Source organism: Pristis pectinata, chromosome 6 (assembly GCF_009764475.1).
Source record: "Pristis pectinata isolate sPriPec2 chromosome 6, sPriPec2.1.pri, whole genome shotgun sequence".
In the NCBI taxonomy this organism is placed as follows: Eukaryota; Metazoa; Chordata; class Chondrichthyes; order Rhinopristiformes; family Pristidae; genus Pristis; species Pristis pectinata.
The window spans coordinates 9,769,302-9,789,311 of record NC_067410.1 but is presented as its reverse complement, the minus strand read 5'-3'; the positions used below and the strand labels follow the sequence as shown (position 1 = coordinate 9,789,311).

The 20,010-nt window shown below is 42.6% G+C and overlaps 1 protein-coding gene across 1 annotated transcript; it reads left to right on the top strand.

Moving 5' to 3' along the window:
* The first annotated feature begins 41 nt into the window (after positions 1–41).
* brk1 (BRICK1 subunit of SCAR/WAVE actin nucleating complex) lies at positions 42–13,806 on the top strand. The gene is made up of 3 exons (XM_052018227.1): positions 42–206; positions 11,494–11,576; positions 13,209–13,806. The coding sequence occupies exons 1-3, from the start codon at positions 89–91 to the stop codon at positions 13,233–13,235; spliced, it is 228 nt and encodes a 75-aa protein (XP_051874187.1). The 5' UTR covers positions 42–88; the 3' UTR covers positions 13,236–13,806.
* Positions 13,807–20,010: the final 6,204 nt, after the last annotated feature.

The window sequence follows — 20,010 nt, the reverse complement described above, 5'->3', positions numbered from 1 at the left end:
TGGTTCATCGTTGTGGACGGGCGACTAATAGAGCCAATCAGCGCCACCAACACAGGTGGGCTCGGTTCACCTTGGTTGTGCTTGAGACATGGCGGGGCAGGGCGATCCGGTGCAGAGAGAGATTCACCAGGACTGGGCGAACAGGGAATATATCGAGGTCATCACCAGCAGTATCAAGAAGATAGCTGATTTCCTCAATTCATTTGGTAAGCGGCGGGAGCAGTGAGAGGAGAGCTGCCTTTCCTCATCCACTCACTTCAGTGGGTGCCTGCAATGCCGGGGATTGTGGCCTGGTCCTGCTAATATCCGGCATTAGCTTGTGTATGCATTAGCCTTGGCAGTAAAAACAAATGCGGTTAATTTCCAGTTATTGATTAAAAAGGATAACATTGATATATGATAGAAGGCAGAAGTATTTCTGGGGGCTGTTTCCCTCATCAGCTGTTGATTTTTCTTTCAGCAGACTCCTCGGATACCACTTACCCTCCGAAGGCTAAGTAACTATTTTTCACGTCTGATTGTAGACAACGTTTGCGGTGTAGTAGCTTCTAACGGATATTTACACTGTAACTTTCGCCTATGTATTGGTTTATTATTGTCACTTGTACCGAGGTACAGTGAAAAACTTGTCTTACAACCCGATCTTACAGGTTAATTCATTACACAGTGCAGTTACATTAAGTTAGTACAGAATGCATTGATGTAGTATAGGTAAAAAAATAACAGTACAAAGTGTCACAGCTACAGAGAAAGTGCAGTGCAATAAGGTGCAAGGTTACAACAAGGTAGATCGTGAGGTCATAGGTCATAGTCCATCTCATTGTATAAGGGAACTGTTCAATAGTCTTATCACTGTGTGGTAGAAGCTGGTGTTACTCATTCAAATATTACAAGCATTGTGAGATTTGTTCAAGGAATCAGTTGAGTGTACCAACACTGTTGCTTCTCAAATTGCCTGCTATCCTAAACTAATCAGGCCCTAAATAGCAGTACTTTGAAATCCACTGAACAGTGAAGGGGGAGGTCTCTTATTTGAATGACACCAGTGCGTTCAATGGTGCTTGTTAAAGATGTTTTTAAAATCTCCTTCACCCTGTTGCTAGAATGTCAGTCCCATTGGTTACATCTTGCCTCCTCTAGATTTCATACTCTTAAAGCTGTACTTCTCAAGACAATACTGGCAATTGATGTGATTTTTTTTTTGTCTTGTCTCCTAAGGAGCTCCAGCGTCCGGGAGTGAAGGTGTGATGCACCACATTGAGTATTTTTGCTCAGTTGATAGTGATCAGCTGACTGAAAACATGAGTTTCATATTTGAAAGGAATTGTGACAGTTGTTGCATCCTAGAAAGGGTTAATTGTGAAACATCTTGGAATAAGGCTTTAGTGAGAATTTCTATTTGATTGGATTTTGGAACTTGTTTCTTTGGAATCATGCTTCTTAAAAAGTCAGAGTCTTTTTCCCAGGGCGACAATGGCTAATACGAGGGGACATAATTTTAAGGTGATTGGAGGAAGGTATAAGGGGGATGTCAGGGGTAAGTTTTTTTTTAACGCAGAGTGGTGGGTGCATGGAACGCACTGCCGGCAGAGGTTGTGGGGGCAGATACATTAGGGATGTTTAAGAGACTCAGATAGACACATGAATGACAGTGAAATGGAGGGCTATGTGGGAGGGAAGGGTTAGATAGATCTTAGCAGGATAAAATGTCGGCACAACATTGTGGGCCGAAGGGCCTGTACTGCGCTATAGTGTTCTATGAATCAGTTGAGACTTATTTCCCATCCTACATATACCTGTGATGATTGACGTGAGGTGAACCATAAATATAGACCCATGACTTAGTTCTCTGATCTCTGAAACTTGCTGGAGGGAGGAGTGAATCAAGTCAGATGATTAATTTTGCTTCCCAAGATCAAGTAATGTGGAACAATTATTCAAAATTGCATTAAAACTCATCTTCATCTGCTTTCCAAAATTGCAGTCAATCCTGTGTTTCGCACATGCAACTAGGATGTAACCACTTTTTTAAAAGCAGGGCATTTTTAATGCCTTTTGCTTTAAAGTGTTGAGGTCTTAGTCTCTTTCCTGCAATTGTACACTAATTATTTAATTTAATTCTGGGATCATTAAAGTAAGGCATTACAAGTTACCAAGGCAAATTTTTAAATCCATAATCTTTGGACTTCCCCAAAAAGTTGACTCCTTGGTCTTCAGTTTAAAAAAAAACCCATCTTCTGTGACCATCTACATTTTGAGGTTGAAAATGACTGTATCATGAGGTGGTGGAGAATGTGGGTTTAAAGAAGATTAATTTGAACTGAATCTTTGAGGGAGTTGCTGAAAGTTGGACAGGCGTTCTGCAAGGTGTTCTGCTCTTGGCCTTCCCTAGTATTATGAAGAGGATACAGAGGCTGTGGAGAAGGTGTAAGAATGATACAAAGCTGAGAGGCTGAAACTAGACAGGGAAACTTTCCTTCAGAAAGGAAAGAGGTGAGATGTTTGAGGTTGTGCTGAGAGCCAACATGGGAAACCATTTGGCCCACTGAGTTTTTAATGGAATACAGGTGATCTCGATGTTTCTGTCTACTCACAAGGCAAAGGAGCAGAAGTAGGCCATTCAGCCCATTGAGTCTGCTCTGCTACCTCACCACTGGCTAAACTATTCTCCCATCGAGCCCCAATTCCCGGCCTTTTCCCCATGTCCCTTGATACCCTGACTAATTAGATACCTCTCAATCTCCTCCTTAAACACCCCTGATGATTGGGCCTCCACAGCTGTATGTGGCAACGAACTCCATAAATCCACGACCCTCTAGCTAAAGAAATTTCTCCTCGTTTCTGTTCTAAATGGGTACCCTCTAATTCTAAGACTGTGCCCTCTAGTCCTGGACTCACCCACCAAGGGAAACAACTTGGCCGCATTTACTCTGTCCAGTCCTTTCAACATTGGAAATGTTTCTATGAGGTCCCCTCTCATTCTTCTGTACTCCAGTGAGTACAGTCCAGGAGCCGACAATCGCTCATCATATGTAAGCCCTTTCATTCTGGGAATCGTCCTTGTAAATCTTCTCTGAACCCTCTCCAACATCAGTACATCTGTCCTAAGATAAGGGGCCCCAAATTGCACACTTGGATGGATCTTCTTATAATCCTGAAGAGAGTGTTCCCATCAGTGGGTGGAACCTTAAACTAGAGGTTATTAATACAGATAGTCACTAATTGATCCACCAGATAATTCAAATCAAGCCCTTTACTCATAGTGTCTGGGATGTAGGACTTGCTATAAGGAGTACTGAAGTTCAAGGCATAATCTTAAAGGGAAACCAGAAAAAAAACACAACAGTAGGAAGTGTCGATGGGATTTGATGGAGCGGTTGGACGAGGTTAGTCTGGAGTATAAACACTGACATGGGCAATTTAGACAGAATGACTGATTTCAAAACAGAAAATGCTGGGAAGCTTTAGCAGGTCAGGCAGCGTCTGTGAAAAGAGAAACAGTTAATGTTTCAGGTCTGCCACCCTTCACCAGAACTGGGAATAAGAGATACAAGGACACAAGAGACTGCAGATGTTGGAATCTGGAGCAACACAATCTGCTGGAGGAACTCAGTGGGTCAGGTAGCATCTGTGGGGGGGAGGGACGGAATGGACAGTTGATGTTTTGGATCAAGACCCTTCATCTGGACTGTACACATGCCGCCTGACCCACTGAGTTCCTCCAGCATCTTGTTTGTTGAAAAAGAGATGCTAGTTAGTTTTCAGAAGGAGAAAAAGTGGGGGAGGGATGTGTGGATGTCTGTGGGTCCATTATGTAGACAGAATGACTTGCTTCTGTGTTGTAATTTCGATGTAGTTCATGGTCATGGGAGGTTCAATTGCTCTGCTTCTTACTTTCTTAGTACAGATTTTTCTTTCCTCCCTCCTTTCCACCCCCTCTTTCTCTCTTCCCCCACCCCGCCTCCCCAACCCCAGGCTGATTTTCGGTAGGGCAATTTGTGTTTATCACTCTGGGGAATGTTCGTGGCTTTCAACTTCACCAGAAGCATCTAAAAGGAAGGTTGTGGGTTAGCTGTCTCTCTCACATTCTGGGACCTCTGCCTTCAATCCCAGCATTAGGCACCACGACAGTAGCCACTGTCCTTGCAATGGTCATTAAGTTTATCCTGGTCAGAGTCACCTGATTAGTTAAAAGCAGCATTTCTGATATCCGGTAGAGGTAAGGCTGGTGCCATGCCTTTGCCCTTTCTCTTAAACTATGTAACCCTGATCACATTGGCAATTCCATCTGAAATCCTCAGAATTGTAGGGCATGGAAACAGGCCATTCTGCCCATCTTGTCCATGCTGACCAGTGAGCACCCTTTTTTTAAACCCTGTCTCCCAGTACTTGACCCATAGCCCTCTATGCCTAAGGGATTGAAGTGCCCATCAAGACACTTATTAGATGCTGTCAGTGACTCAACCACTCTCGGGCAGTGCATTCCAGATACTTGCCTCTCTTGGTGAAGAAGGTCCCCCTCACTCCCCTCTGAATCTCTTTCCCCCTTACTTGTGTCCTCTCGTTTTATCTACCTCTAATATGGGGAAACATTTCCTGCAGCCTACCCTATCTATGTCCCTCATAATGCACTTCAGTCATGTTCTTCTCCACCACCATCCCCCCGCCCCCCACCCCCCCCCCCCCCCACCCCCCAACCTCCTCTGCTCCAAGGAGAACAGACTGAGCTTGTCCAATCTCTCCTCCTAACTAAACTCTTCCATCCCAGGCAACATCCTGGTGAATCACCTCTGCACTCTCTGTATCACTATATCATCCTTCCAAAACCTTGGTGACCAGAGTTGCACACAGTACTTCAGCTAAAGACGGGCCAATGTTTTATAAAGTTGGAGCATTACCTCCCTACTTCTGTATTCACTAATGAAGGCCAGTATCCTGTATGCCTTCCTAACCATGTTATCTACCTGTGTTGCCACCTTCAATGATCTATGGACTTGTAATCTAAGGTCCCTCTGCTCAATGCTCCCTAAGACCCTACCATTCATGGTGCATGTCCTGGCATCATTAGTGCTCCCTAAATGCATCCCCTCACATCTGTCTGGATTAAATTCCAGCTGCCACTTTTTTTTTTAGACCATTTCCCCAATACTTTGATATCTCCCTGCAGCCCAAGACTTCCTTCCACACTATCAACAGCTTGCCGATCTTCGTATTATCTGTTGACTTACTAATTTTGCCTCCCAAATCCAAGTCATTCATGTACATTATAAACTTTGTGGGACTAGTCACAGGCATCCAATAGCGCAAACAACCCTCTACCATCACCCCCTCTCTCCCATTGCCAAGCCAATTTTGGATCCAGATTGCCAACTTGCCCTGGGTCCCTAAACTTTTGAACCAGTCTCCCATGTGGGACCTTGTCAAAAGCTGTACTAAAGTCCATGTAAATCACATCTATTAGCCTGCCCTCATCAATGCACTTTGTTACTTCTTGAAAGGATTCAATCAAATTGGTCAGACACAAACTTCCCTTGACAAAGCCATATTGGCTCTCCCTAATTAGTCACTGACTTTCCAAGTGTTCATTAAAACTCTCCTTCAGAATATTTTTTTTTACAGTATCTTCCCTATCACTGATGTTAATCTCGAGGGTCTATAGTTACCAGGCCTTCCCCTGCTGCCTTTCTTGAAAAGGAGGACCATATTTGCTGTCCTCCAGTCACCTGGTACCTCACTTGTGTCCAGCGAAGGCTTTCCTTAGTTTTGCTTACCCACTGTATCAAAGAAGTTTATTTTAAAAAGAAACTTTTAAAATTGTTTTCCTAGTATCTTTATTATGAAGCAAACCAAGGTAGAAATGGCATCCTTGGAAAACTAATTGGTGTAGCCCATTCAACTATATCTTTTTCTGTTCATGGGATAAAGGAATTGCTAGCTATGCCAGCATTTATTGTCCATCCCTAATTGCCCCTGAACTGAGGAGGCAGTTGAGAATCAACTGCCTTGTAGGTAGACCAGACTGGGCAAGGATGGGTGATTTCCTTGGCTGAAGGATATTAGTGAACTCGTTTAACGTCAGGTATCAGTCCATTAGTTTTGTGCTTTTCTTTTGCTTTTAGACATCCAGGTGTTGCTGTCAAGATGAGCATTTATTGCTTATTTATTGCTTATCCCTAAACTGACTGGCTTTCAGAGGTCACTTAAGAGTCGATGGCATTGGTGAGTCTGGAGTCACACACAGACTAGACTGGGCAAGAACAGCAGATTTCCTCCCATTAGAGGAATTCATGAACCAGATGGGTTTTTGCAACAGTTCAGTGTTTTTTTTTTGTAGTCGTCATTGCTAAGCCTGGTTGTTTTAGGCCAAATTTCTAGATTGTTAACTGAATTTAAATTCCACAATTCCCCTGGTGGGATTTGAACTCTGGTCTCTGGGTCGTTAGTCCAGGATTATTTAGTACAGTAATTTAACCGCTGTGCTACCACATTATATGTTATGTATACTAATTCTTAAAGTTCTACATTCATTTAATTACTTGAATTTAAATTCTCCAGCTGTATTAGGAGGGTGGTGGGGTTCAAACTTGTATCTGGATCAGTGGTTCAGAATCCTGCTGCTAATCCACATAACCACTGCCCCCATTGCAACCTGAACCACCACCACCACTTATTCAGTTAAATCCTCGTTGATCTGCCCTTCATTTATCCATCTTAACTTCCAAAACGTCTCCTTTTGTCTAGAAAGCATTCATTGTCCATGGCGCTTTATTTTGGGAGGGAGGAGTATTCCAGATTTATACTTTGCTTCTTGCTGCAAATAAATGCTTCCTGTAAGCAAAAAAATTGGCGCATAGACAGCCCTCAAACATTGACAGCTGCAAAGGAAGAGAAAGCTTCTCGCTTGAACTATGTCTGAGCTGGGTGACCGAGCTTTTAATTGCAGCAAACAACATCTGTTTCCAAAAGTTTCTCTTTAATGAGAGGTTTGTTTTCTGTGTCTGGGGTTAATGAAAAGTGCACTTTTAAGTTGCTGGTAATCTTACAGTTCGTGGCTTACTCTGATAAATGCAAGGAATGAGGAATCTTTTAAAATGTAAGTAAATTCACAGCAGCAAGTTCCATTTGTATAGTACCCTTTAACTTGAAGGGTCTCAAGAGGTCATTGTCAAGCAAAACTTGACAGTGAGCTCCATGTGGAGATATTTGGACAGGTCATCTAAAACGAGGTAGATTTTAATGAGTGCCTTAAAGAAGGGAGAGTCAGAGGTTTAGAAAGAGAATTCCAAGCTTTAGAGTCATACAGCATGGAAACAGGCCCTTCGGCCTAACTCGTCCATGTCGTCTTTGTTGCCCAGCAAGCTAGTCCCATTTGGCCCCTAGCGCTCTAAACCTCTCCTACCCTTGTACTTATCTGGATGGCTTTTAAAGGAGGTTAAAATGCCGCCTGAACCACTATTTTTGGCAGCTAATTCCAAATACGCACCACCCTTTGCATGAAGAAGCTGCCCCTGATGTCCCTTTTAAATCTCTAGCCTCTGATCTTAAACCTATGCCCTCTTGTTTTTAGCATCCCCTCCCTGGGAAAAAGACCATGCTTTCACCCTGTCTTTGCCCCTCATGATCTTGTATACCTCCATCAGGTCACCTCTCAATCTCCTACATTCTAGGGAATAAAGTCCCAGTCAAAGCAACCTCTTCTTGTAACTCAGGCCCCCAAGTCCAGGCAATATCCTGGTAAGTCTTTTGTACACTCTTTCTATTTTAATAACATCTTTTCTATAACAAAGTGACCAAAACTGTACGCAATACTCCAAGTGTGGCCTCACTAATATCTTGTATAACTGTAACATAACTTCCCAACTCCTATACTCATTGCCCTGATTGACGAAGGCCAGCGTGCCAAATGCTGCCTTCACCACACTGTCTACCTGTGATGCTGCTTTCAGCGAACTATGCACTTGCACTCCTAGGTCCCTCTGTTCCATGACACTCCCCATGGCCCTACCATTCACTGTATAAGTCCTACCCTGGTTTGATCTCCCAAAATGCAATACCTCACATTTATCTGGATTGAAAGCCTTTTGCCAATCCTCAGCCCACATATCCAGCTGATCAAGATCCCCCTGTAATTTTTCATAACCTTCTATACTATTGGAGAGTTAGGTGACTGAAGTTGAAAGAATGACTTTTAAAAGTCATTCCTGAGTGAGAGGCCAGAACTGAGGAATGCGGAGGTCCTGAAGGGCTGAAAGAGGTTTTTATTGATGGGGGAGGTTCAGGTCTATAGGTGGGTGGGGGAAATTTGAGTGCATATGGGTTTCTATTAATGCTTGCTTTTGATGAATCTGTGAACAGCATGTTTGACTCAGACCGTTACAAATGAAACAAGGATTACTACATAAGACAGGGTTATCGGTTCAATTGTCTTAATGCACGTGGTAAAATGAAGAGATTGCAATGCTGAAAATTTGAACCAAAAATAAAATGATGCTGGAGGCAATCGTTAGTTTCTAGAACAAGAAAAATCAAATCAGCATTCATTGGTGTATTCCTGGTTTGAAGAGCTGCCGTTAGATATATAAACCTGTCCTTTCACAACAAGATGGAGAATAAATAATGTTCTGGGTTCAGACACTAACTAAGCAGTATGTCAGAACTGAGCTAACAATTCCCTTGTTGATAAGTGCAGAATTGCCTTTTGTTTCAATACTTTGCTTTTTAATCATATTCCCAGGCATGGTTGGTACTGTTGCACTGTGTGTGGGGTTAATAGATTCCTGTCTCTTCGTGAAATTGGAGTATCATTACAGGATCTAGATGGAGGAATCCTTTTGGTATATCAGTAGACAGATTTGGGAGGGGAAGAGAGAAGGACCTTCATTTAAATGAAATCGAACATCTGTTTATCACTGGCTTTTGGGCTGGTTGCAGAGAGAAAGAGCTGGGCAACTCCTGGTTCATTTTGTTCTCGACCTTGGGCAAGCTTCTCCTCTTGGCAAGATGGCCATCTAGAGGCCCATGAGTTGTTGTTTAGTCCAACTGCCTGTCTCTCCTGTGACCTTGCTGCACCCTGGTCACTGGGGCAGCCTTGCACAATGTCAGCCAATGTGCCTGAGACAGTCTACACCTGGAGCGACATTATACATTAAATTGATTTTTCCCTTTTATTTTACCTGCCTCTTATAAAGGGGTGGTCTTTTGTTAATTTTATGGTGTCATTTTGTTTTATAACAGAAAGCTAGGCGTGTGGGGCTGTGCTATCAATCGTGAACTTGCTGGCGTGCACCTGATTTGGTCCTGGGGATTTTCCACTCTGTAGGAAGTTTCCACTGTTTGCTGCCGTCCTCTGCATCGCAGTTACAGGGTTGCTGCTGAGTGCATTCACCACCTTCATACCTCTGCTGAATAAGAATTGCACCTCGAGTGAATGCCATTTATTGTTGTTACTGTGCTGCTTGTATGTTGTTGCTGATTCATCACCTCAAATTATCCTTGCCATTGTCACCGACCAGCAGTTCTTCCATTGTGCAAGTGGAACGTAACATGTCGTGGAACCTCTCTGAATTTCTAACGACACTGATTATTGATCCATAGATCCTGTTGCTCTTTTACAGTGCAGCCCCATACAGTACACATCCTGCAAGCAGCAGTTGCAGAGAACTAGAATGTGCTGGCATGACTAATTGCAATTGTGTTTAAACAAGTTGCATTCCACATTCGTTGGCCTGGAGCTGCTGTTTTTTTTTGCGGTGCACTAAATGTCACACTGGTACAGCTCCTGACACGTGGATTTAATAATTACAGTGGCAGCACAAAAGTCTGCTGGATTTCATTCTTTCACCGTAGAAGGTGCTGCCTTTCTAAAGGGATATTGAACCCAGATCCCATCCGCCACCTCACGTGAACATGGGACAGTACACTACAGCACAGGAACAGGCCCTTCGGCCCATGATGTCAGTGCTGACCTTGGTGCCTGTTTAAACGGGTCCCATCTGCGTGCACGTGGTCTGTGTCCCTCCATTCCCTGCCTGTGCATGTGCCTGTGTAAATGCCTATTAAATGTTCCTGTCATTAGCACTCCCCCGGCAGTGTGTTCCAGGCACCTAACACTCTGTGTTTCAAAATAAAAACTTGCCTCATAAATCTCCTTTCAGCTTTGCCCTCTGGTACTTGACATTTTCATTCCTGGGGAGAAAAGACTGAGTGTATACCTTATCTATGCCTCTCATAATTTTAAATACTTCCATCTGATTGCCCTCATAATATAAAAGATAGCATGGAGCTATTTTAAAAGAGGAGCTGGGAGTATCATCTGTGTGTCGTAGAGTTGTACAGCACAGAAACATGTCCCTGCTGACCATCAGGTACTCTATACTGATCCCATGTACCTGCACTTGGTCAATAGCCTTCTATGCCTTGGTTAAAGTGCTTTTCCAGATACCAAGATGTGAGAGACTACAGATGCTGGAAGTCTGGAGCAACACACACAAAATGCTGGAGAAACTCAGTGGGTCAGGCAGCATCTGTGGAAGGAAATGGACAGTTGACATTTTTGGTTGAGACCCTTCATCAGGACTGGAAAGAGAAGGCAGAAACCCCCTCATTATCACTTTTTCATTTCCCCCCCCACCCCCCCCCCCCCCCCCCCCCACCTACCTTCCTCCTCTCATCTGGACTGGCCTATCACCTGCAGCTCGTGCTTCTTCCCCTCACCCCTTCATTCTGGCTTCTGCCCTCTTTCTTTCCGGTCCTGATGAAGGGTCTTGGCCCGAAATGTTGACTCTTCATTTCCCTCCATAGATGCTGCCTGACCTGCTGAGTTCCTGCAGTATCTTGTGCGTGTTGTCCACATAACTAAATGTGGTGAGTGTATCTGCCACTGGCACTCCCTCAAGCAGTACATTATAGGTTTCGTAGGTGGGGGGAAAAAAATCCCTTTAAACCTCTTGCTCTGTACCCTTACTCTATGTCCTCTAGTTTAGACACCTCTGCTATTTGATAAAGTTTCCTACCATCTATGCCCCTCAATTTTGTATACTTATATGTTCCCCTTTATCCTTCTGTGCTTGAAGGAAAGTGATTTTAAGCATACCCAATCTCATCTCATAATTGAAACACAATAGCCTAGTGAATCTCCCCTGTTTCTTTGGGCAATAACACAAAAAACCCATCATCAATGATGCGTTATCTCTTGGGACCTTGCTATGAGCAAATTGCTGTCCTTCCTACATTATGGTGGCCACACTTCAAATATTTAATGTGCTGTAGAGCACTCGCGGTTGTGAAAGGTGTCAAATAAATTTTGTTTCCACGAAGTTTTTGTGGCTCTAAGATAGTTTGAGTGTACTATGGTGTTACTTCTGCATTGGGGGCAAAGTTAAGAATGTGGGTTTACTATTGATGTTGCTTTGCAGTCTTCAGTCTCCAAAAGAAAAATCTTGTATGTGTCACACATACCCAGAAAGGTAAAGCAAGTTACTTTTATCTTTGCAGATATGTCCTGTCGTTCACGGTTAGCCACACTGAATGAAAAGCTGACAGCACTAGAACGAAGGATTGAATACATTGAAGCAAGGGTAAGAGGGATGTGGTTGAATTCAGTTGTCTGGTAGAACATTTATTTGAGAGGAAGCATTTAATTCTTTGGTACTTAACACTGCTGGAGCTTTGAGATGTTCCTCCCTGTTATCTGTACAAAGCAGTCAGGTGTATAAATTGCAAAATCTATTCTAATGGGGCCGCTGAATGTGAATATGATGATATTTCTTCAGGTGCGTTGTTATGTTAAGGACCTTGGGTAAAGCATTTGCGATGGGTGCATTATTTCCATGTGACTTGTTTATTTGTGCCTCTTCTGCAATATTCCAGCATTATTTTTTTTCTTGAAAGTTAGACTCCAATGAGAGAAGGGACATTTTGTAGAAGCGCTCGGTACAGATGACCCCTGCAATTTTTACCTGTTTTGGAACTGTTTTGTTATTGTTATGGTTGAGGGATTTCTGGGCAACTCCAGATGTTGTTCCTTGGCCCCAACCGTCTTTCCATCGACCCCAGAATTAAATTCCAGTTAGTGCTGGTCACAGCTGGGATCAAGCTCAAACATCTTACTAAGAGTTTTGACTTGTTAAGATGCACATTTCTCGAGTGATTGGGACCTTTGGATGTGACAGGTGAAACTGGCACTTATTTCCAAAATCTGTCTGAAGTAAAGCTGACTCTGCTATGGTGGATAAATGTAAGAGAACGATGAGTATCATGTCAGGACCCAGAGCCACCTCTCCCCTTCTACCCTTGAACAAAAGGTGAAATGATCGTGGCTCACCTTGTTCCTGGTTCCTATGGCTCTGGTTACAACTCTCTGATGACACAACTTCTCTCACGGGTGCCTTTGAGATGTCTTTCTTTTTCCTTAACCGTGGCTTCCCACAACCATGGTTGACCTTTTGTATTTGTCTCAACTTCAAGGACAGTTTCAACTAATACTGTGCTATGGCAGTGTTGAGTTGCAGACAGTAGTAATGTCAGCTCTGTAGCAGGAATGCTGCTGGGAATGTGGCAGGAGGGAAGAAATTTTGATTTGCTTTTGGATGTGGCAGAACAGTCAATTCCAGCAGTCTTGGTCTGTAAGTTTGCTGACAAAACCAGCAACATTTCAGTTTCTTCACTTGCTTCAATGTGTTGTTTGTAATTCATTATTTAGTCAAGTTTATTGTCATGTGCACAAGTTATAGCAAGGTACAGGTACATTGGGGAAAAACTTGCTTGCAGTAGCATCGCAGGCAGGTAGGTATAGACAACACAATATAAATTATGCAAGACAGTGAAGAGAGAGAGGGGTTGAAATAAAGACAATGAGACACAAGCCCATGGTAGTGCAAGAAGCGGTCCATAGTGTTCCATTGCTGAGGTAGGGTTAGCGTTGTAGTTGACGACTGTAGGAAAGTAGCTGTTCCTGAACGAGGTGGTGTGGGACTTCAGGCTTCTGTACCTCCTGCCTGATAGTAGGCATGACCCAGATGCTGGGGATCCTTGATGATAGATGCTGCCTTCTTGAGGCAGCGCCTCCTGTAGATGCTGTCAATGGAGGGGAGGGCCGTGCCCGTGATGAGCCATTGAGGAGAGCTGAGTGTGGCTGATGTGGTTAATGGTGATGATTGCAATCGAATATTCGGCATTAACGATGCACATTTGCTTGACTTGCTCTGCAGGTGACGAAGGGCGAGACTTTGACCTAAAACCATTGGCATTTCAGCGGCCGCTTGGAGTAATCATGAACTTAATGGAATCATGTCAGGGAAGAACAGATACCGTGACTTGCCTAGCCATCAAACTTTTGTTCCTTTTCTAACTTAACTCTGATCATTAAAGGCTTTTTAACGAGAGAGCTCAAAATAATTCGGACTGCGAGTTCCATTTGGCAGTGACTCCCACATTTGTAAAGAGGGGATACTGAATAAAACAGAAAATGGGTTGGGGGGTTGGGTGTGAAATGGGTGGAGGATTTGTGCCAAGTGTTTGTGGTGGAGTGGATTTTTTATCTCCTTGATTTCGAGAATTGTGTTCTAACTCTTAAGTGTATTGTGAGTGACGTTTTCTTTCCATTTTATTCTTGATAAAATGTCTAACCATTTGTAATCTCCAGCCTGTCAGCTGACAAGCCAGCTTCTGAATGACTGTTGTTGCATATGTAACAAATTTTTGGAGGGGGAAGGGGTAGACGACAAATAAATTATCATTTTATTGTTTACTTTCATTGCTCCAGTGTGTTTCACTATATATTGAAAATAAAAAATGTGGTTTAAAACATTTTGGTACTAAATTTTATTTGAAGGAGTTTTTTGTTTTTCGGGTTGATGAGGATGAGAGGTGGGGAGGAGGAATTGGTGGAATGAAATTATTCTGGTGTTCTTCCATACAGTTTTTTTCCCTAGATACTCTAAACACTTGCAATAAAAGCACATTAGCAAATACATTGAGCGCACAGTTGTTGTTTAAGTTTGCCTGCACTATATGTAGCTACTCCCAACTGGTGCCATTTTTAATTGCCTTTTAAAGTCTCTGCAAAAAATTAAAGTGGCTTCTTTAAATGATCTAAACACTCTTGTGGATCATTGAATGATTTTTCTTTTCAGTGTCATTTCCTGTTGTAGGAACTATTGCAGCTAATTTGTCCTCAGCAAGTTCCTACAAACTGCAGTGAGATAATGGCTGCAAAATCTTTTTGGATCTTGGATGAATATTGGGGATAACTGGTCTTTAGAATAATCCTGTGGGATCTTTTATACCAGCCTGGGAGCAGATGGATATGGGTTTAACATCGCCAAAAGATGGCGCCTGCCAATTTTGCTCAGTCCTGCAATGTCCAGTGAGGTTAAGAAAAATTATACTCATCTCCTCTGTTAAATGTACAATTTTCTTCTGGGCCTTTTGCCCATTTATTCCAGAGGAGCAGATGTCGGCTGTAGCAGGTAGAAGCTTAACCACTTTACAAAGATGGTGGGCAGTACGTGACACTGGATTCTGTTCGGTTGTAAAAAAATAACTTTATAGATTGGTGCTCATTGCAAGCCAGCGGCTGTTCCATTCGATGCTCAGTGCGGTTCCCATGGGGGGGCGGTGTTGAGCAGAGTACGGTTAGGAATGGAACCAGGTTGTGTGGATGCAGGTTGGGGATGCGGGCAGGTTGGGGATGCGGACAGGTTTGCTCAGAGAGGGTGATGGGCCAATGGGAGAAGGTCAGAGTGGGAGTGAGGATGGGGGGGTTGAATTGGGGGGGCGATCTAAAGGGCTCATGTTACACAGTGAGCAAAGGAGTCTTCCTCCCTTCTTACGGGGGTCTCGCACATCTGCACAACCACCCTGATCGAAGAGTGCCATCCTGAAAATTACCCTTTTACTATCACTCTATGCTTACCGTCCATTATGCAATCCTCAGCGCATGTTAACATGACCAATCCTGGGAGTCCATTGTTTGGATAAGAACCTCAGATTACAAGTTTATGGAATCCCTTTTGTAAATCCACTGGCTCTCTCTCTAAGTTTACCCAGTTTATTGAGCCTCAAAATATCCCAACATTTTTTTTCAAATGTGATTTTTTTTTCCTTCAATTGGTTTTGATTATTCCCAATCATTTGATTTTCTAAGAGCTCTGGTGCCAGATCAAGTGTAATAGATTCTGGCATTCTTCCCTCAGTGTGACGTCAGGCTCACTTTCCCCACTCCGTGTTCTTCAATGAATGTGATACATTTGTCATGTTTCAATTCATTCTATAATCTATGGAAGATTAAACTAAATGAAGCTACCGCTCTCGATAGAGATCACTTTGATTTCCCAGGATTTGTCTGGTAGATTTATCAAGTTGTAATTCCATTCATTATAGTATTAATATTTATGAATCCTAATTTAAAGTTCCACACTCTGAACAGATCCCTGGTTCCTTGCGATTTATGAAGTGTTTTTGTCTTCTACCATGACAGGTACAAAGCATGTAATTAATATTTTATGCCATTTTTGTCTTCACCTTAATAATTTTCCTGTCTCTGCGTGTAAGGGACCCTCATTTACTTTTGTTAAATGCTACATTTTCTAAAGTTTGAAGCTTTTACAATCTGTTTTCATTCCCTTAGTGATTCAATCTCACATTTTCTCTTTATCAGTTCCTTGGCTGTACTTCACATATTTCCAAATTCTTTATTCTCATGAGTATTCCCTTTTTTGTCTATATTATTAATATCTCCTTTCAGTCTACCTTTTACTTCAGTTAGCTTTGGTCACACTGCATCCTACAGTCTTTCATTCCAAAGTTATGTATGTTTGTCACTATTTGCAAATTGCCTGTTTAAATGTTTGACAGCGCTTATTCAGGCAGTCAGTGTGCAAAATAAAGAAAGACAGCTGGATGGAGGAGGAGAAGCAAGTAACAATGAGAGCTCTAAGAAGATGGGAAAATAAGAGCAGGAGTAGACCACTGGGCCCTTCAAACCTGTCTCAGCATTTAATATGATTGTGGCTGATCCGCACTGGCCTCGACTCCTCTATGCCATTTCTCCATACCCCTGTATTCTATGATCTATGAAATATTTATCCACCACTTTAAATACTTCTAATGATCCAGGTTAAAACAACTGGCGGGGCAGAGAATTCCAGTGATTCCCCACACTCTGAGAGAAGAAATTACTACAAACCTCTGTTTTAAATGACCAGCCCCTTATCTTGTGTTTGTCCCCTTAGTCGTGACTCTTCCACCAGTGAAAACATCACAAAATCTGCCCTGTTTCTGCACCACCCCCTACCCACCCCCCCCCCCCCCCCCCCCCCCCCCCGACCCTTGTATGTTTGGATCAGGAATTTGAACAAGAGAGAGAATGAGGAAGTTATTGGTGGGGAGATGGAGAGGGGAAAATCAAACAGAGAGGCAGGGCATACACAAAAAGAAGAAAAATATATGTAGACAGTGATAAAAAGAGAATAAGGGAGTGAGTGTGTGGAAGAACAGGTGTGTACATCCACGCACATGGGGACAGGAACAGAGGGGGAGCAGATCCTCACTGACAAAGCATTGGATGGAGAGGGAAAAATAAGGCAAGCTGAGAAACAAGTTCAAAAATGACGTGAGTATGCCCGCAGACATGGGAGAGAAAACAGAGATGGGCAAAGAGTGCAGGAGAACGTGAAGGAGAGGTTGTGAGTGGATGTGGTAAAGAGAAAGGGGGGGGGGGGGTGGAAGTTTGCCTACAGTAGAGAGAGTAGATTAAGATCAAAACAGTATGAGCAACTTAGAGGGGGAGATAGTGAAACAGGAAAGGATGGAGAGAGGAGGGAAATGTTTGAGGGAGAGAAGTAAGTCAGATGAGGGCAGTGAGAATGCTAGGCTAGGAGAAAGAGAGATCTACGGTGAGATTGGCATGAGAAAGACGTCAGGGAGTGAGAGACGTGTGGAAGACTGAAAAGTCGATAGGTACAGAGGGCGAGTGGGAGAGTGCGATAGAAAGGCACAAATACAGAGGCGAAAGATTAATTGAGAGAAGTAGAAGATAAAGCCAGTGTGATGGGAAAGGTGGAGGTACAGAAGGCTGGCAGAAGAGAAAACAAGCAAGCAGGGAAAGAGAGAGGGCAAGAAATAAGGACGAGAATAAAATGAATCTGAGAAGGTTGGGTGGGGGGGGGGGGAAGGGAGAGAGAGATGTGTTAAGCGAGAGGCAACCACAGAATCAGGTAAAGTGAAAGAATGCCAAATTAAAGGTGAAGGTACAAGAGAGAGCAAACTACTCAGGAGCAGTCATCAATGTGTTAATTCAGCAGTTAATGTGTCTTTCCCATTGAAGGCTCTTTGCCAAAGTGGCCCCTGCTTGAAAAATAGTGATGATCACTGGTCTAGATAATTAACTGAGAAAGCCATTGAAAATAAGAAACCATGCGTGCTCACCTCTGGATTATAGAATTGTCTGCTGATTCAATCTATTGTCTCAAAAATAAATTTCTAGGGATCAAATCAAATCAGCTGATGCTGAAATTTCCATCATTGTTATTTGAAGTAAAATTTGCAGGTTTATTTAATGTTTTGATAGTGTAATCAAAGTAAAGATAAATGCAGGAAAGAAGTGTGCATACCATATGTTAGTACATTTTTTTGTTAATCATTCATAGAATGTGGCCATTGTTAGCAAGGTCAGCATTTATTGTCTGACTGTGATTCCTCTTCAGCTGAGTTTCTGAATTATTATGAACCAGCCACATAAATCACATGGGTAAGGATGGAATATTTCCTTCCTCATAGATCTTCCTTAACAGCACATCTACTTTACATCTGCAGTAGTTCAGTTGAGATTGATCCTGATACAAACTCTTATTCCAGATTCAGGCAAATGAACTTGTATTTCTCGACTGCTGTACAAATTCATCACAAGCTCATTAATCTGGCCCTTTGCAAATAATTTGACCACTATGCTTTAATATTCTTGTGTTTCCTTTCAATTGTCATTGGTTTCTCTGAATTAAAAATAAATTAACTAGTAGCCCAGTTAATTTAACACTTGGCAATTTCTCAATAATTGAATCAAATAATATGGGTAAAGCTGAGGACAATTCAAACTAAAGACAAGGTCAAAGAAAAGCTATATTAAACAATTATTAAACTCTGAACTTTTACTTTCTCCCAGTTTAAATACTAGCTTCACAGATCAAGGCTTTTTTAGTTAATAATCGCCTCGCAAGTTAAATGATGAGCCAAGGCTAGTGAGAAAAGGACTTTTAAATAAAGCAAATGTGATTTTTTTTAATGTGAAGTTTTCTCATGGATCTGTTTGTTGAATTTTGAGAATTATAGAGTCCTTACAATGATTGCTACTGAAAGAATTACATTGCTGGTTCCAGTTATTATAAGATTTCTTTATTAGTCACATGTACATTGAAACACACAGTGAAATGCACCTTTTGCGTGGAGTGTTCTGGGGGCAGCCCGCAAGTGTCGCCATGTTCTTGGCGCCAGCATAGCATGCCCACAACTTCCTAAACCATACAACTTTGGAATGTGGGAGGAAACCGGAGCACCCGGAGGAAACCCACACAGACACGGGGAGAACGTACAAACTCCTTACAGACAGTGGCTGGAATTGAACCCGGGTCATTGGCGTTGTAATAGCATTACGCTAACTGCTACACTACCGTGCCTGCAAGTGTCCACCAAAGTTTGTACAATGTTTGGCTTATTAATTGGTATGCGTTGTAGGTAGTATATAGATTTGAAATGTACAGTAATCAGAACACCGCTACTTGTTAAATTAGAAGATAAAAAGGGCTCCAGGGAGGTTATCGGCTAAAGAGGGTCTAAGAGCCACAGAGAGATGCATCATGGAAACAAGCTCTTTGACCCACCAAGTCCATTCCAACCATCAGCCATCCATTCAGAATCAGATATATTACCACTGACCTATAAGGCGTGAAATTCGTTGTTTTGTGGCAGCAGTACAGTGTAAAGACATAAAAATATTGATAAATTCCAAAATAAATAAAAGTGCAAAAAAGGAATAACAAGGAAGTGTTCATGGGTTCATGGACTGTTCAGAAATCTGATGGTGGAGGGGAAGAGGCTGTTTCTGAATCATTGAGTGTGGGTCTTCAGGCTCCTGTACCTCCTCCCTGATGGTAGTAAGACGAAGAGGGCATGTCCCAGATGGTGAGAGTCCTTAGTGATGGATACCACCTTCTTGAGGCACTGCCTTTTGAAGATGTCCTTGATGGTGGGGAGGGTTGTGCCCGTGATGAATCTGGCTGAGTCTACGACCCTCTGCAGCCTCTTGCGATCCTGTGCATTGAAGCCTCCATACCAGGTTGTGATACAACCAGTCAGAATGCTCTCCACCGTATATTAAAAGAAATTTGCAAGAGTCTCTGGTGACATACCAAATCTCCTCAAACTCCTAATGAAGTAGAGCTGCTGGCGTGCTTTCTTCATGATTGCATCAGTGTGTTGGGCCCAGGATAGATCCTCCGAGATGTTGACGCCCAGGAGCTTGAAGCTGCTCACCCTTTCCACCGCTGACCTCTCAATGAGAACTGGTGTGTGTTCACACTAACCCTATGCTAATTCCTTATTTTTATTCTCCCCACATTCTCATCAACTCCCCAGATGCTACCACTCAGCTACATACAGAGGGAAATTTACAATGGCCAAGTAACATGTCTTAGGATGTTGCAGAAACCTGGAGGAAACCCGCCCAGTCACAGGGTGAATGAATATCAGTTTGTTATCAATCTTATCTAATGTCCATTTGCACTCTGTCCATGGACCATATCTGGTTAACATACAAGCTTCCTTCACAATCATTATATCATGGTTTTCTTACCATAAATATTACATTTTAAATTACCTGGGAAAACATAGTTACTGGTTAACTTAATTTCCACTTATAAAATTTAGCTCAATTTGTAATGAACATTTTGATTGATTGGTTTCATATTCTTAATGTAATTTAGTTAAATCTCTCTCTCTCCTTTGTGTCTCTGTCCT

Coding starts and splice junctions, on each gene's coding strand:
- brk1 (XM_052018227.1), top strand. CDS start 89: ATGGCGGGGCAGGGCGATCCGGTGCAGAGAGAGATTCACCAGGACTGG. Junction 207..11,493: donor TGATTTCCTCAATTCATTTG/GTAAGCGGCGGG, acceptor TTATCTTTGCAG/ATATGTCCTGTCGTTCACGG. Junction 11,577..13,208: donor TTGAATACATTGAAGCAAGG/GTAAGAGGGATG, acceptor CTTGCTCTGCAG/GTGACGAAGGGCGAGACTTT.